The sequence below is a fragment of the Pavona decussata genome, unplaced genomic scaffold (genome assembly GCF_977016875.1).
Source record: "Pavona decussata unplaced genomic scaffold, jaPavDecu1.1 SCAFFOLD_250, whole genome shotgun sequence".
NCBI classification, from domain to species: domain Eukaryota; kingdom Metazoa; phylum Cnidaria; class Anthozoa; order Scleractinia; family Agariciidae; genus Pavona; species Pavona decussata.
This window is the reverse complement of record NW_028145654.1, coordinates 496779-513362: the sequence shown is the minus strand read 5'-3', so window position 1 is coordinate 513362 and position 16584 is coordinate 496779. Positions and strand designations below refer to the sequence as shown.

General features: G+C 39.7%; 1 protein-coding gene across 1 annotated transcript in view; it reads left to right on the top strand.

Moving 5' to 3' along the window:
* Positions 1–16584, top strand: part of LOC146457008 (uncharacterized) — a 62457-nt gene that overhangs the window by 27390 nt on the left and 18483 nt on the right. Inside the window, exons 28-47 of the mRNA XM_085092453.1 lie at positions 346–439; positions 1067–1117; positions 1845–1945; positions 2592–2754; positions 3396–3493; positions 3638–3704; positions 4676–4731; positions 6978–7052; positions 7797–7881; positions 7997–8059; positions 8155–8293; positions 8418–8482; positions 9068–9181; positions 9858–9910; positions 11232–11330; positions 12671–12760; positions 13527–13940; positions 14522–14585; positions 14915–15010; positions 16063–16200. Coding sequence (XP_084948579.1) covers positions 346–439; positions 1067–1117; positions 1845–1945; positions 2592–2754; positions 3396–3493; positions 3638–3704; positions 4676–4731; positions 6978–7052; positions 7797–7881; positions 7997–8059; positions 8155–8293; positions 8418–8482; positions 9068–9181; positions 9858–9910; positions 11232–11330; positions 12671–12760; positions 13527–13940; positions 14522–14585; positions 14915–15010; positions 16063–16200 — 2125 coding nt within the window. The remainder of the gene's footprint in view (positions 1–345; positions 440–1066; positions 1118–1844; positions 1946–2591; positions 2755–3395; positions 3494–3637; positions 3705–4675; positions 4732–6977; positions 7053–7796; positions 7882–7996; positions 8060–8154; positions 8294–8417; positions 8483–9067; positions 9182–9857; positions 9911–11231; positions 11331–12670; positions 12761–13526; positions 13941–14521; positions 14586–14914; positions 15011–16062; positions 16201–16584) is intronic.

Below are 16584 nucleotides of genomic sequence, written 5' to 3'. Positions count from 1 at the left end.
CCAATGTAGTGTCGTTCAACTAGAGATTCGCCATTTCCGTGTGATAACTGGCAAAAGTCGAAACTCTTTCATGCGAGTCTGGCCTTCTCCCCGAACAATAAAAATTGTTGGAAATGGAGGCCTTCGACACCATAACTAAAAAACTACTAAACGAGTTAGTATAACCTGGCGTGTTCAGTTGCTCTCAGGTGTTAAGGTCTAGGCATAGAAAACAAAAGAAAACTCATGATGTGTTGTCGAAAAAACCTTAAAAGCGCGTCTGAAAAAGTACACCCCCCTTTCCAAAAACGGGGCTTTCGGTTTGCTCAGATTTATATTCTTGTTTTTTTTTTTTGTTGTTGTTAGATACACTCCAGCTTACACTCCGCTGGCCATTCAGGAATTGGATGAGAAACATCTAGGCACGTTTAGCTTCCGGACAAGGGAAGGACTTCTTCAGGTTTGTAGAAAAAAAGGCTTTATAGCCATTTCCAATGTTACATGGATAGCGACCATCTTTCGACTTGCCATGCAACCAGGCCTTATGTTCTGTATTACAAGCTGATTTACGTTGGGTTTCGTTTTATGAAAAACAGGCCCTCTGAAATCAGATACCATTTGTGCATTAAATCCTGAGGCCAGAAGTACATTTAAAAATACTAATAATTAAACCTGAATGTTTTCACCTCACAAGCCACCATTTATAATTCAAAGAATTAACTATGCAGTGTATATTGTAGTGCTAACGTGAATCCATGAATTTCTCACTGAAAGTTAGCCCTAGTAAGGAAATGGGAGACCACACGAGACAAGGATAAAACCTTTGATCGGAAATCGAAGCCACGACCTCGGGATTTGATCGTCCGTTGCTCTACCGACCGCCCTACGAGGGCAGACGGGAGCAAGTCGTGGTTGATAATGGTAGTAGTTGCGGTAAGCGCGGGTGTGAAAGGTAACAATATTCACTGCAGAGTCAATTCTCTGATCTATCGTTTGTGTCGTTAGTGCTAGCGGCACAACATTCTTGTAATATTTATAGTTTAAGGAAAGGCTAAACATTTTTCTCCTTCGTCTTGTGATGTTACAGATCATGTCAGGAGCAGGTGTCGAAAAGTTGCAAACTATTCTGATGGCCCAGGTACGAAAAAGAAAATCTCTTTTTCTATTTTTTCTCTCTGTTATGTTATAATTTGGCCGAAAATTCGAGGATAGTAGCGCCAGCAATTGAAACTAAGGGAAAGGGAAGCAACAAGAAGTAACATTTAAAGGTGCACTGTAACGGCGATTTTGCTGTATTTTGGGCGAAACTGCTCAAATGTTTGACAAAGAATCTTTCCTCTAACGCACAATTGCTCTTAGAGCACTGGGAGGTAAATATTAAGTGATTTCTCGGAGGAAGAATAATCTTTCATCTGTTTTTTAGTGATTTCCCTAAGGTGCGCTGGAGAAACTTAAAAAAAAATTGGTTAATTATTTGTAGTTGCAATCAATTTCCCTAAGGTAGCCAGTGGTTTTACCCACACTTCTCAAACTCATTAATAATTCATCAAGAGAAAACAAAAAAAATCACTACCGTGACCGTGGTTTGGATATGGAATCCTAATTACAATAAAATTTTGCCAACTTTAGCCTTGAATTTCTCCAAGAATTATTGCTTATTTGAGAAGCCATACCAAACACTCGAAAGTGTGTTTCATCAGATATCCAAACACCTCGAAGTCGTTTAAAAAAAACTCGGCTGCGTCTTGTTTTTTCAACCTACTTCTCAGTGTTTGGATATCTGATGAAACACGCTTTCTCGTGTTTGATATATTACTTCTAACACACCTTCAGTTGCCCAGCTCATTTCATGTCTGTTTATGCAGATTGTTCACAAGAATCTCATCGTTTCTTCCATCCTTCAACTTGATGGCTGTTCCAAAATTATCTCCGCTGCAAAAGCAAAGGCTGTGGAAAATGAGAAAAGGTATTTCACCGCTTAAGAACGCAAGAATAAAAATCTTTGTCTTGACATTGTCAGAAATGTCAAATTGTATTCTCTGATTGCATTCTCATTGTAATCTAAGGTTCTCACAGGTGAAGAACCACCTGGTATAAATACTGTGAATAAAGCCGTTATCATCATCATCATCATCATCATCTTGACAATGTTGTGCTTAAAACGTAACTATAAGTAAGACCTCCGACGCATTTACAATTTTACAGCGTTTCTTACAATGGTATGGCCTCTGTCTTGTCATATCATGCTACTTCTCTCACCAGCCGCGCACGGTTTCTTTGCATTCTTTTTTCAATAGATATAGACCCTATGCAAAAATGGCCGACATTTTAATATTCTTTTCTTTGCAATCAAATTAGCCTTACTAACCTCGTTCTTGAGTCCAAGAAACAAAAGAATATTTCACATTGAACGAGGCAAGTGAGGCTAATTTGAATGCAGACAAAAGAATTTCAAATGGTCAGACATTTTTGCATAGGGTCTATTGTTCTTCTTCCTCTTTTTTTAAATTCAGTGTTGGTTGTCTCCAGGCTTTTCTCATAACATATCTCTGTCCAGCCGTGCACAGTTTCTATTTGCTCTTTTCTCAATAGATATTCTTATTTTCTTTCAGTGCTGGTCTATCTCCACGCTCTTCTCATGACACGTCTCTTACCAGCCGCGCCAGTTCAGCCGAGGGTGCCCCTGCTCACCTCACAGCATTCTCCCCCAAGAGAATGGATCGAGAGTTTGAACGCAAACTACAGGAAGTGTTTGTTTCAATACAATTGGAAAAGGTACGGAAATGATCTGCATCATCGTTTTACTATTTCCTGCCCCCTCCCCCTATACTCAAGTTTCAATCAGAAAATATTGCTATCGAATTCGCTATTGTTCACTCGCGTATTTCAAAAATTGGTCCGTAATGCACACATGGGCGGAGTTGGTAAAGGGTGTGATGCACTGGTATACCTGCAGGTATGATCTGACCTAATCTTACAATTAACAAAAGGCTGTTAGTAACTAACAATTGCTTGTCAACGTCCCAAAACGTGAATTTGCGTGACTCAGTCGTGACGCATGTCACAAAAGTGCCACAATGACAAAAAGGTCTTGAAAATGTTATGTTGCACGCCACAAAAAGTAAGATAAACTGGCATAAGAATGAATTTTTAAAAGAAAGTTTCAAATATGGAAGGAGGCGTGAACGTGCTGATGAAAGTTAACTTCTCTTGGGTTTTGAAAGCACAGGAGAAAAAGTGGACCAACTTAGGAGTAGTTAACAGAGAGGGAAGGTGATGAGAAGGATAATTAAGGCCAAAAAAAAAAAAAAATAAATAATAACAGCCGAAGTACTCAACCGTTCTCTTTGAATTCTCAACCCCAAAGGGTTGTTTTTCATCTTGAATCATACGGTAAATTTTGCCATTTATTTCAGACATTTTTGAGAGACAAAATGTTGAACGATTACATCCACAAAAAGGAACAGATGGGAACAGTGATGAAGAACATCGATGAAGTTATTAAACTGAAAAGGTCAGTGTGTTTGTTCAAATAGCTGCATCGCAGTGCATTACTGGGTAATGAAGTCTTGACAGTGGACACTCCTGGTACCTGGTAACGTTTTTTTCCCATGCATTTTGTACTAATATACTTTTCCGTTTTCCTTTTGTTCTTCAGAAAGCTAGTCACGGATTTCTGTGAGAACCTTCACAAAAGGGTATCCCAGTATTCTTTGCAGTCTCAGGTACTTCTCTATGTTCAAATCTCGACCACTTCTTCCACAAAGCTTGGCTGTGCCATAAATCGTAATGTTATATCGGTAGCGCAGAGGAAACGTCAATTAAACCAGATTACTAAAATGTATCAGCTTCAACCTCAATGTAAGCTTCGTGTAACTTGAAAAAACTCTACAAATATATTGTCATTCTCTGATAAATGACCCAACGTTTGTACAGTAGCATATATGATATTGAAAAGCAAAAGTTAACAACCACCAATAACGTTTTTGTTACCAGCTTTGATGAATTTCAAGGATAACGCCAACTGAGATATATACACAAACGTATCTTCTTCGATACAGCCGTTATTCTCATGTCCACCATTGAACAATTTTGCCTTCATTTTAATTAACTTTTCAGGAAATGTTGAACGCACTAGCATGCATTCATTAGCAGATATGCTAGAAACTGTCGGAAACAGAATAATAGCATAGATATCAAATAGCGATTGTGAAATGTTTGTCTGGAAATTTTGTTATTCTTATGTCTGGAAGATTCGTATCTAGCCAATCAGCGTTCTTTTTAACTAAGGTGTCCCGCAAAGATAAGGAACAATTGTCTGTGATTTATTTTAGCTTTCAGTCGAAGTGATCTTTTATATCAGTCGAGTCGAGGAGTTGTGACAGTTGTGAAACCTAGCGAGAATAGAAGAGGAGAAGAATAAAAATCTAGTGAAGACGAGACAGTGTGGGCTATCCTTACTAATTCCCCACAAAACATCTTTGGAATATAAAATTTTGGTTAAGAAGTGGAACATTTACAGATGTTGTTGTTGTCGTCGGTTATCCTCATAAAATTAAAAGCTACTGGCTGCCTGATATTTATGCTCGTTTATAAAGAGAATATTGCCTGGCTACTCAGAGGGATAAAATCTCTTTCTCGTGTTTAATTCACTATCTCACTAATTTATCTTTTATTTCAACGTTTTCTTCTTTAGATAATAGCTTACTGTGCAAGCTTGTTGAATCTCATGGCGGATTTTCCAACTACGAGGTTTGTGGAATCTTTGAAGATTGTCCGTCAAACAAGAAATTTAAAATCGCTTTTTTGGTTAAACTAACCCCATTTTAAAGTGCACGACTTGAATATCAAAAAGAAAATAAAGTCAGATAATGTTTCATAGTCTCTTTGATGAAATCTTGGTCGCGAATTCCCAAATTTACAGACGTTTGTCTGGCTGGAGTGGGTAATGTGATTTGTGAGCATATGATTTCTCAAACTCATTAATAATGCATGAAGATAGTACAAAGGAAATCACTACCTTGAGGGAGGTTTTGAAAAGTGATCTTAGTTATAATAAATTTTGGCGAAATTTCGTTTTCCATTCAAGCTATATCAAAAAACTAGTGTTTCCTCCGATTTCCAAACACTTCAAAATTGGTAAAAAAAAAAAAAAAAAAAAAACTCGGCTGCGCCTCGGTTTTTCGACTCACTTCTCGGTTTTAGGAAGTCGAACGAAACACCCTTTTTCTACATTTCCAATGAAGGTTGTTTAAACTATATAGTCCGTGGGCCAGAAAGTGAAACCCTCCCCCCATCTCGGGATTTTTGCAGACATGTATCATTTTAAGTCTCTACCCAAGGGTATTCCAAAAACCGATGTTTGCACTTAGTCGATTGGTGGGTGTGGCCGCACGGCGCCATTCTTTATTTTAATCAAAGTGTCACAGGCTACCCAACCCGGAATTTTAAAAACAATCTTCTCAAAAGGTATTATCCATGGAATTAACACACAAAACTACCCATACTTACTCTTCTCCATCCCCTCTGTTAGATGATACCTCAACTTTCACTTTTAAGCTTCAAAGTTGACAACTGCGCATGTCACAAAGTTCATTTAGCCTGTGCAAGGGGTATATGTGAAGTGATGCTTAAGAATTACTCATGTTTCCTTGCTGTAAATAAAACTTTCACTTTTAAGCTTTAAAGTTGGCAAATGCGCATAACACAAAGTTCATTCAGCTTATACCTATTTAGACTGTCTGAGATCAAGAATGATAGTTCTACAAGTAGACAAAGACTGATATCTTCGTTTGCCCAAGATATTTGTAAAGCAGTTACCAATGGACAGTGGACGATGCCAAAACACCTACTTCTTGGAATGACTTTGAGGCTCTTGACTTGCAGTGCTGGAATTGTAACGCTGATTAATCGATTTGGCCATTGTGCTTCCTACCCGCGGGTTCTTCAGCTAGAAACAGCTATGTGCAAAGCTATTGATGAGCAAGAGGGTGTTATTTCATTCAAGATCAGCCCAAACATGACGTAGTCACACACCTGTGCTGGGACAACCTCTACTTCAGGGAGGAAACGCCATCGGGCGCAGGCACAAGACATACTGCTCACGGCATTATCATTCAGGAAGTGTCAGAAGATACAAGAAATGATACAGTCACTCCTGATCAACCTAGAACAAAGGGCCGATCTGTTCAATGCTCCCCAGAAGTCTGATGCCTGATGCTGTATTTGAAAGCGCGGATCTGTTCTGAAATTTACATGGAGAAACTTGGTGACGAACATTAATCACTTTTACTACTTTTAGCACAATGGTATGTTGACGATGGTGACGCGTAACCAGTCGACCCCGTTACTTGATGAAGACTAGCAGTAAGGAGTCGATACGTTGCGGACCACAGCCAGTGACTACATAGTGAGACAAGCAAATCATACTGATTGTTTTTCAGTGAATCTGAAGAGGCTTCCATCTACAAAATCTAGTAAAGGTGCATAACTGCTCTGTTTTATTTACAGCAAGGAAACATGAGTAATTCTTAAGCATCACTTCACATATACCCCTTGCACAGGCTAAATGAACTTTGTGACATGCGCAGTAGTCAACTTTGAAGCTTAAAAGTGAAAGTTGAGGTATCATCTAACAGAGGGGATGGAGAAGAGTAGTTTTGTGTGTTAATTCCATGGATAATACCTTTTAAGAAGATTGTTTTTAAAATTCCGGGTTGGGTAACCTGTGGCACTTTCATTAAAATAAAGAAAGGCGCCGTGCGGCCACACCCACCAATCGACTAAGTGCAAACATCGATTTTTGGAATACCTTTGGGTAGAGGTTTAAAATGATACATGTCTGCAAAAATCCCGAGATGGGGGGAGGGTTTCACTTTCTGGCCCATGGACTAATACAATCTGACATGGTTTTTCTCTCAATTTAATCAATTTATGCCTCAGACGGTCTGGGTGCAATTTTGAGAAGGGTTTATTTTCTGTAATTTATTTTATTCTAGAGACGCTCATTTTGTCATTGGTGAAGAAGATGAGACGAAAACTGAGGAAGATGACAAGATCACTTCTGATCCCAAGTATGTTACTTCTTTACTGGCATTCCCTTGCATCCTGCATTAGAAAATTATACTTGCAATCCAATGTATTCTGTATTTGATGATTATACCTGCATTCTAGATCTCTTGAATCCTGCGATTAAAAAAATATATTATTGTATTCTCTTGCACCGGGTATTAAAAGATTATACTTGCATCCCCATGCATCCCGTTTTTGATGATTATACCTGCATTCTCTCTGCATTTTACCGAAGAAACCTTCAGCTTTTCTTCATAAACTAGATCCGAAATTCTGAAGCGATTTAGGCGATTTATTCACCGAAATGAATCGTTGGATGGTGATGAAGTATATATGACTCAACGATCTGAAATTCGCACGAGGTACCGTGTATTTTTACTGTCTGTATACGAGTTGAGGGAGAGCAGGGATGACGCAGTGGTGATGGCACTAGCCTCCCACCAATGTGGCCCGGATTTGATTCCCGGACTCGGCGTTACATGTGGGTTGAGTTTGTTGTTGGTTCTCGTCCTTGCTCCGCGAGGTTTTTCTCCGGTTTCCCTTCTCCTCAAAAACAAAATATTTCCAAATTCCAATTCGATTCAGAACCTGAGGGCTACAGGTTTGTCAGTCGTAATAGACTGTTAAGTGTCACTCTCGTTAAACAAAGTAGATTTATTTGTTTTATTTGATGTTTTTGAACTTGCTTGAAGTTGTGTTTTCGCTGTAAATAAATTTTCTCATCTTTCCTTGTATTTCTTTCCAAGGCAATTCACACCAAGACCTCGTCGACTCTTATCTTCTGACGGCAAAAGCTTGTTAAATCTTTGGTTCATCCCTCATTACACTGAGGTACGTCAGTAGACCAGTAGATACGCTGAAATGTGTCGTATGAAAAACAAAATGAGCCTTTGGGGTTGCAACGAAAATAATTTCAAACCTAAAACTGACGGAACTTTCCTTTCAGATACTAAAAATGTATCCTAAACTTAAAGGAGAGGAGAGGAATGCTGCTCTCAAAGTCATGTTGGTAAGATTGTTTTCTTAATAAAATCTTGGTCTATTATAGTTCTGCCTAACGTGAAGGGTCGTTTCTAATGTGGAATAATTTTTTTTGTTCGACAGCAACTGATTTCATCGCTTCACGACATCTGTCAGTACCTGTGTGCGCATGCTCGGCTTGGTAGCTCTCATGCTCGGTTAGGATCGCAGAAACTTGAATTTTCAGGGGTAACCGCTGACTGGGGAGGCACTGAGGGCATAGGTGAGCTGTTGCTAACAATTAATACACCAGTTAATTAGAAAATGTTTTCTGGTGAAACAGGAAAACCTATATTGTTTTCTTAAGATTTTGGTTGCACTGATCTCTCTCTTTTTTTTTCTTTCAGGTGCTGAGCTGCGCGAGATTCAGAAGCAGATCAACCATTTGGGAAACCCACGTGACCCCCAGGAGGTATGTGTGAATAAAAAGATGGCGAAGTGAACAAGTCAATCAAAAGGCAACATTGCTTGCTATTTCTACTTGAAATTACGCCCCGCTTCCCAGCCCCACTCAAATAACCCTCCTGTTTGAAGGTCGGAGTTTTAAGTGCCTCCCGTCCCCCCTCCCCGTTTTCCAAGCATCAGTCCCTAAGTTTTGTTCAAAACGCGTGATTTGATATCTCCCCCCCTCCTTTCCCGAGGCCTGAAAATATGTAATGGGGGATGGGGCCTTGATAGAGCTTTTGCAGTACACTGTTGGAAATGATGCTCGGTATTATTCCAGAGGTTGGCACACTTTGAATTGGTACACTGCTGGCAATATGCAATCTGTGGAAAGAAAAGTTGTGAAATACCATCGAGAGTAGATACGTTGCCATTTCTTTCTGTGCAATGCTGTTAGATGTGCCTTGACGATAACGAAAAAAAAAAGTGAGATTCCCGCAAAGAATTACCGCTTGAAGTGTGATATATCTTTGTGTCAGTAGAAAAACGCCGGTAAATTCATTTCCATTGTTGTTACTATACAGATGTAACTGGAAAGTTTTTCTTGTTACAGGTTGCAGACTTCCTCGCCAAACGCCGTGATAACATGTTCTTGGAGTTTGATATTTCCATCAGCCACTCAGTCAGAGATACTTTCCTGTCTACCGGAAACGAAGCAGCGTACAAGGTGAGAACACAGAATAGAACTAGGGGAAATACCCAAGGTGTACTAGTGTACAACCGTGGTCCCAGGCCTTGTTAACCTTCAACATGGCTGGCGAAAAGATCCTGGCGAACTGCACGAAAATCATCCAATAGCCAGCTTTCCGCTATCTAAAAAAGATCCTTATGTTTGGGGTCATGTGATATTTCACTGGTCCGGTTTTCTTTTCAACTTGGGGAAATCAGAATACTGAGGAGAACGAAACCACAAAATTGGGTGTCTGTGACTTAAAGGGACTATGTCAGCTGAGGCACATGCGCAGTAAAGTCCGTTACTAAAGAACGTTTTTAAATGAAAAATTCAGCTAACTTTCCGAAGATGAACGCGATTCAAACAGATAGAAACAGTTTCCTGAACTCTCCGACGGTATTGAAATAGTTGGGCCAACGATTTCAAAGTGCTACTCAACAACGCGCACATTCGCCTGGGATGACATAGCCCCTTTAAGTGGATTTTTTGAAGTGTGGAACTTTACAGTTTGCTGTAGGGGTTTTTTACACCTCTCCATCAGGTCGAAGTAGGGTTTCTCCTAATGGCAGTAAAGTGTCCTAAATGCAGTCGAGTCATCGGATGTATTATTAATAGCCTATCTTCCCTTGTTTGCTCATTTCGTTTGGTTTGTTTATTGTTTGTTTTGAAGAGCATCACAGACAATATGCAGTTCGCTCTGCAGAATCTCAGCAATCTATCAAGGTAGGTTCTTAGTCGGTGATCCACTGCCATTTTTGCTGTTTATTGGTCCGTAAAAATCAACCTGTTCGGACAAACTTAACACATAAGAAAACTCCGTTTAAGATAAGATTTTCACTTCGAGCTCTCAAAGCTGATAAGTTTTCTGTGAGTCTGCGAGTTCACTGAATCATGTTATGATTTACTAAAAAGGTTTCAGTAGCCTGTGAACAGTCTCCCTAGTGGGGTATAGGGCGAAGACAAAAATCGAGCTCGGAGAGGTGGGTTTTTCTTTTCGCCCTCTACCCCACTTGTGAGCCTGTTCACAGGCTAGGTTTGAAGGACCATAAGGTGAATAGGTTTTCCGAGTGACACGCTTTCAAACAGTAAACACAGACACAGAGTGCCGATCAGTCTCGACTTCACTTTGAAAGAACGTGACACATTTCTAGTACATCGTTAAGTCATTTTGTAAATTCACAGAGTGACAAAGTACTTACCATCTTTGAGCTATCAAAGTAAAAGCTTCTCCATTTTTATTTTATTTATTTATTTATTTATTTATTTATTTATTTATTTATTTATTTATTTATTTGCGTTTGATCGGGATGAACATTCGAATAGGTCCTGGAAATTTCAATACTGTCAATACTACATTAAACATGGCTGTTTTCCCTTTCATTCCCTCTGCCCCGTTACTATTAAAGAGGTTCCAATTCAGGGGGGAGGTCTTAGGAGTGAAGACGGAAGGCGCTTTGATTCAAAATCATTGATGGGCAAATGACTTGCAGTTATCAAAACTCTTAGACTGTGATCTACCATTTTCTGTACCCATTTCCATTCTCTTTCCCAGTTCTTTTTCCTTGTAAATTGGAAACGGGCTGGGAACGAATCTTACCTACCTTTGAATGACCAAAAAACATATTTGTGTGGACGTAAACAGTAAAGTAATGGTTCAGTTTTGTTAACAACAACCCTACTAGTGCATATAAACTAGTATCATTCCTCTTTGGCTGCGAATGGCTTAGATGGAAGTGGATTGCAACTTGAAAAAGTTGGCCAATTTTTTCAAGTTCCTCCTGAGTATTTTGCAAAAATAGCTAAAAACTGGTTGTATTTTATTCTTCTTTGGAGAAATCATTTCATATTTTTCTCCCAGTGCTCTGTGAGTAGTTTCATCTTACAAAATATGTTCTTAGTCAAATATTTGAGCAGTTTTTTACCAACATACAGCAAAATCTCCGTGACAGTGGCCCTTTAAAACCCATTACCTTTTGAGTAGCACTTATTTACTAGTGCAGTACTCGGCCTAGTTTTTAAAGTTTGTCTTGTTTTGTCTTCACAGACCATGCATTTACAGCGCCTTTATATCAGTCCCTGAGCCTTTAGAAGCGAAAGATTCTCTTGCCAAAAGTCTGTACCCTTGGAGATCGTTTTTGGATCGGTAAGGAACATTATCAGACGCAGCTGAAGTTTCAAAAACAACGAGATTTCGAGAGCATCCTTGGAGACGCAGGGGGAGATAGTTGGGTCAGGAGGAAGTCGAAGCATCCTCGCCTCCTCCCCCCCTCCCGGCCCTAGAAGACAAAAAGAAACCCGGTGTAGATAGGGTTATAGATTCAAGAAGTCGCCAAACATGAGGGACAAATGGCGAAGTCGCGAGAATTCCGTCCCATTGTACTCGTGTGCAAAATGCAGCTGCCAGGCTGATTTGTTCAACTCCGCGCTTCAGCCATGTTACTCCCGTGTTATTTTCTTTACATTGGCTACCAGTCAAATTTAGAATTGATTTTAAGATTTTAATAATTACTTTTAAAGCCATACATGGCCAAGCACCTGATTGCATTTGTAATCTCATTTAATGTGAGGAATTTTTTCACGTATGGTCTTCGCTCGAATTCTGAACTTTTGTTAGTACCACCGTCCACGAAACCGAAGAAGACACTCGGTGACAGGGCTTTTACTGCTGCTGCACCGTCACTGTGGAATAAACTGCCGAGCGCAATAAGGGACGAGGATAATCTCACACGTTTTAAGTCCAAATTGAAGACATTTTTATTTAGAGTTGCTTGCAATACGGTGTAAGGATTTTAAGAATTGTAAATAACTATTTTTAATTCATTATTTTTTATTTCTTACGTATACAATTTGTCAGGCGCATTTGATCATATGCACATGCTAATTTGCGCCATACAAATATTAATTGTTATTATTATTATTACTATTATTACAGTCGGACCTCTATTAAGCGGCCACCTATTAAGCGGCCACCCTCCATTAAGCGGCCACTTTCCAAAGTCCCGAATTATTTTTTTGTCAGTAAAGTGCTGCATTCGATACCTCTATTCAACGGCCAACCTCTGTTAAGCGGCCAGTTTTCAAAGTCCCCAAGGTGGCCGCTAAACAGAGGTCCGACTGTATTATTATTATTATTATTATTATTATTATTATTATTATTATTATTATTATTATTATTACTCAACGAAAACGAAAAAGTCTAGGTTTTAATGTAAAATTATTGCAAACCATAGACCCCATGCAAAAATGGCTAACATTTTAATGCTCGTTTGTTTGCATTCAAATTAGCCTTACTCACCTCGTTCTTGAGTTCAAAAACTAAAAGAATATTTTACCTGCAACGAGGCTAATAGGGCCAATTTAAATGCAAACTAACGAATATTAAAATGTCAGCCATTTTTGCATAAGGTATCTACAAACCCGACCCCACTACACCCCCCCCCCCCCCCCCTGAAATGTGTGTTCTGACCTCAGTTTTCATTGCAGGTACGGACCCTTCCCTATGATGTACTGGCCTTGGGATCTCATTGGAGAGAATATGCAGCTGTGTTTAGCTGGCTTGCGCGATGTTGACAGGTAAATCGTCAATATATTACGTCACTTTTGAAGTTTTTCACCCGTGTAGTTTTGTTTTGGTCTTCTATTTGGTCGAAATCAAGAATTAAAAACTCTTTCCTCCAGTTTACGTTTCGTTTATTTGCACTTCTCATTGTCTGTGTGGACTTCTGTGCTTTTTAACGCTGAATGAAGCAGTACCTTTGTGAAAACCCGAGGCTCTTTCCAATTAGTCTGAATTTTCAGTTTGTAATTACAGAAAATTTCCTTTGGCTTGCCATACGGAAAAGTTTTATTTGCGTCCAGGCGAAGAGCTTTAAATTTGCAATCGCACTGATAGATAAAAATCGTGCGTGTATCTCCGAATGTCATCCGTTTGTTCCAGGAAATTTTTTAGCACATCCCCGCCGCGCGTTCATTAGACTGTGAGCAGTCTCACTTTTGTTCGAGAATCCGTGGAAAGAACGCAAGATTTTTCGGGGGGCGAGTCGCACTTGCAAGCGGCAAAGCCGCGAGAAGCGTGGGTGCCGGAAGGCTCGCAGTCCACGCGTTCACTTCGCTTCAACCGGTTTTAACCGGAAATTTGGGGTTAGTGGAAAGCGCTCCATGTGTTACTTTTCCACTTGCTGGTGAAAACCAGGATTATTGTTAACAGAATTGCAAAACAGCTGTATTCCGCAGCATTTTAGACTACGTTGCAGGAATGAGCCATCAGCCCAGTTTCTGTTACGTTGTGGCCTGGCACTAGCAGGTGGCTGACGAGTGTTGATTTTTTACTTTGACGCAGGCATGTCGTAAATGGTGAAATTCTTGGTGTTTCGTTGCTTCTCGAAGACGTTCTTCAAAATGGCCTCCCAGACATCTTCTCACAGCAGCCAGATGACTCGGCAATCTCCGGTTCAACGGGACTGCGTTCCCGACCAGGCACGAGTACATCCCGAAGACCTCCAAGCCGTCACGGCGAAAAACGCGACAGTAATGGCGACGACACTGTTGAAAGCGCTGTTCCCGTGGAGATTGGACCCTATGGTGATATTCCTAAGGGAACTGTTTCATTCAGTACCAATCCCCAAGCGGCTGTTAAGTTGATCAATCTGTTTTTGTTGGTTTGTTCACGACTTGAGCTGCTGAAGACAGACTGGGGATGTAGAAAACTGGGAGTAAATGAGATAGCAACTTCAAGGCTTTACAGAACATTATGGTAAGTACTGATACGCTGCAAATTCAAAGTGATCAGGTAATAGAGCGGTTTTCAACTGAGACTCGTAAAAGCACAACCAAAGTCATCATTCTGGCCAATCAAAGCAGACGTAAACAGTGCAATGAACCAATCAGTGCCAAGCGCGGGAAAACGCGTGCAACTCACGGTTGGATTAGTTCTTGTTTGTTATTGGTTGAGAAAGTGGCACGAGTTTTGCTAACCAATCACAGATTGAAGTAAAACGAAACCAGAGCAAACACGAAATTAATTTCGATACTTGGATGAAAACCGCTCTAATACATACTAAATTTCATTTTAAAAGTATTTGGGGAAAACAACTACAGGAAAGGATTGCTAAACCGCTTTATTTGAATGGTTATTTTATCATGCAAATACTCAAAAGTTAGAACCACCTAACTCCTTGTACAACATTTTGATCAGTGCCACAGGAAAGTACTTCTCAATCGTTTTCTACTCAATACCATGTTTTCGTACGGTGGTCAGAAAACTGTTCATTTCACATCGAGATTTTCACCCTAGCGACAACCTATTCCTAACAACACTTCTTTTCTCGATTTTAGCAAAGTTTACAAGATCGAAATTCTGCAGCCAGTTTATCAGCAAATCGCGGTTAAAATGGGACAGGTATGGTAATTTAAAAACCAGTACTTAACTTCGCAACTATAATCTACCAAGTGAGAAAAATGCATAATCGAGTGTCCTTAGTGCATCTTGTCTCAACTAAAACATTGCGAGGTTAGTTGAGGAAAAACAAGTTACATTACGCAACGCTTTAAAATTTCGTTCTTTTAGCTTCGCAATCGAACGTGACGTCACACGCGCTTGGTTCCAAGCCTCCGACAAGCTCGATTCTTTCGATAAGCGCGTTGAGGCCTGTGCATGACCCTGTCGCTTTTCTATTTTTTCCGAAGATTATGGCAGAAACTTATTGTAGTCTAAACTGATCTCAACAGGGTCAAGAGTATGCAGCCCTTGGTGCTCTAGTGAGTGACGATGAGCCTCTCTCCTCTCCCCCTGGGGCGACAGAAATGGAGCTGAAAGTCAAACAGGTTTGTTCGACCTATTAAAGAAACATCGGCTTCCAACTGAGTGTCGAAGGTTATTCTCGCTTTCGTTAGTTTTCCTCTTGTGTACTCTTTGATTAGTTAGCAGTATTCGTGCCACTTTCTCAACCAGTGAGAAGCAAAACCAAAACCAATCGTTCGCAGGGTTTTCCCGTGCATGGTGAGGATTACATGTATTTTCTTCTAATTCCGATTGGCTTGTTGTAGCTATTTACGCCTGTTGTTATTGGCCAAAGTAATTTCTTTGACAACCGTTCTATCTTTTTGTTTCGTCTCTTTTTGTTAACAAGAAAACTCAATTATACGCTCAACTGGAAGCTTTGTACTTCGAAACTTTTTTACTTGACTTATCGAATATCGCAGAAGATTTTACCAGCGAATTTAACTTCATAATGCAGTGTTCCAGATAAGACAGGCTTCTTAGGTCAAAAATCCGAGAAAACTAGCTTCTTGGCAGGACACATTAAATGGTAAAGTTAAGACGATTTAGAGGCAAGCAGAGCTATTGACCCCTAAAAAATTCTTCATTGATTCCGTGACTTTGAAAGTCATCTGGTACACTGTTTATTGTGGAAAATTCTGGATACCGTCGAAATGGAGGGCATAAAGTAACCGGCGATGTAAATCAGGAACAATAATAATGACAGCATTTATTTAAACACGATTAAAAGTTCAGCAAAGCTGATGTGGTCGTGTACAATCAATAAAATTAAACTTCATAAACTAATCCCAAAAAACTAATATAAGAATTCTACGTATTTACAATATATGTGGTTGAAAAGTCTCTTAACTGACCTTTTAAAAGCGTCAATGTCGCAAATTGATCTTATTTGGTTTTCCAGGGCATTCCACCGAATAATTGACTTGTATGAACATGATTTCTTGATTTTTTTGATTTCTTGAACTATGATCTACAGATCACATTACAATTAGTTTGAAAATCAATCAGTGAATAAATCAATTCTCAGGGAAGTCAGTTATAAGGAACCCACTCTTTTTGCTTTGGTCATGTTGTAAACGAGTCATCTCTCTTGCAGCTCATCCGACTGCTAGAAAACTTAGAGTGTACAATGATCTATGACGTCATCAGAAGGATATCCCGTGAGCACACGCTGGTTGTGTCTGAGAGAGGAAGGGATGATGCAACTTTACCAACCGATCTGTGGAAAAAACCGGTGAGGAAACAGGTTTTTTTTGCCGCTTCCTTTTGATCAGCTAATGGTTTTTATTTGTTCCCCATGTAATATTTTTACTAACTGGCGGTCGCCAAAAATTGTCTTTGACGTAGCGAACCATTTTGAGGAATTGTGAAGGAAATGGGACAACGGGAAAGAAGAAATGGGAAATGCCGCGTTTTATTGACATTCAAAACTGCTTAATTAAACTCTCGCCTCCGGCTTTAGTTCACATAAACTTTTGAATACTCCCAAACATCCTCGAATGTTTGAATGGGGATAGTTTTAAAAGAAGCACACTTTCCTATATCTATCTCTTTTCCACTACGCCTCTATGGCGACTTGGTTATGGCTTATCATCCATGTTTTGCAACTACCTTACTT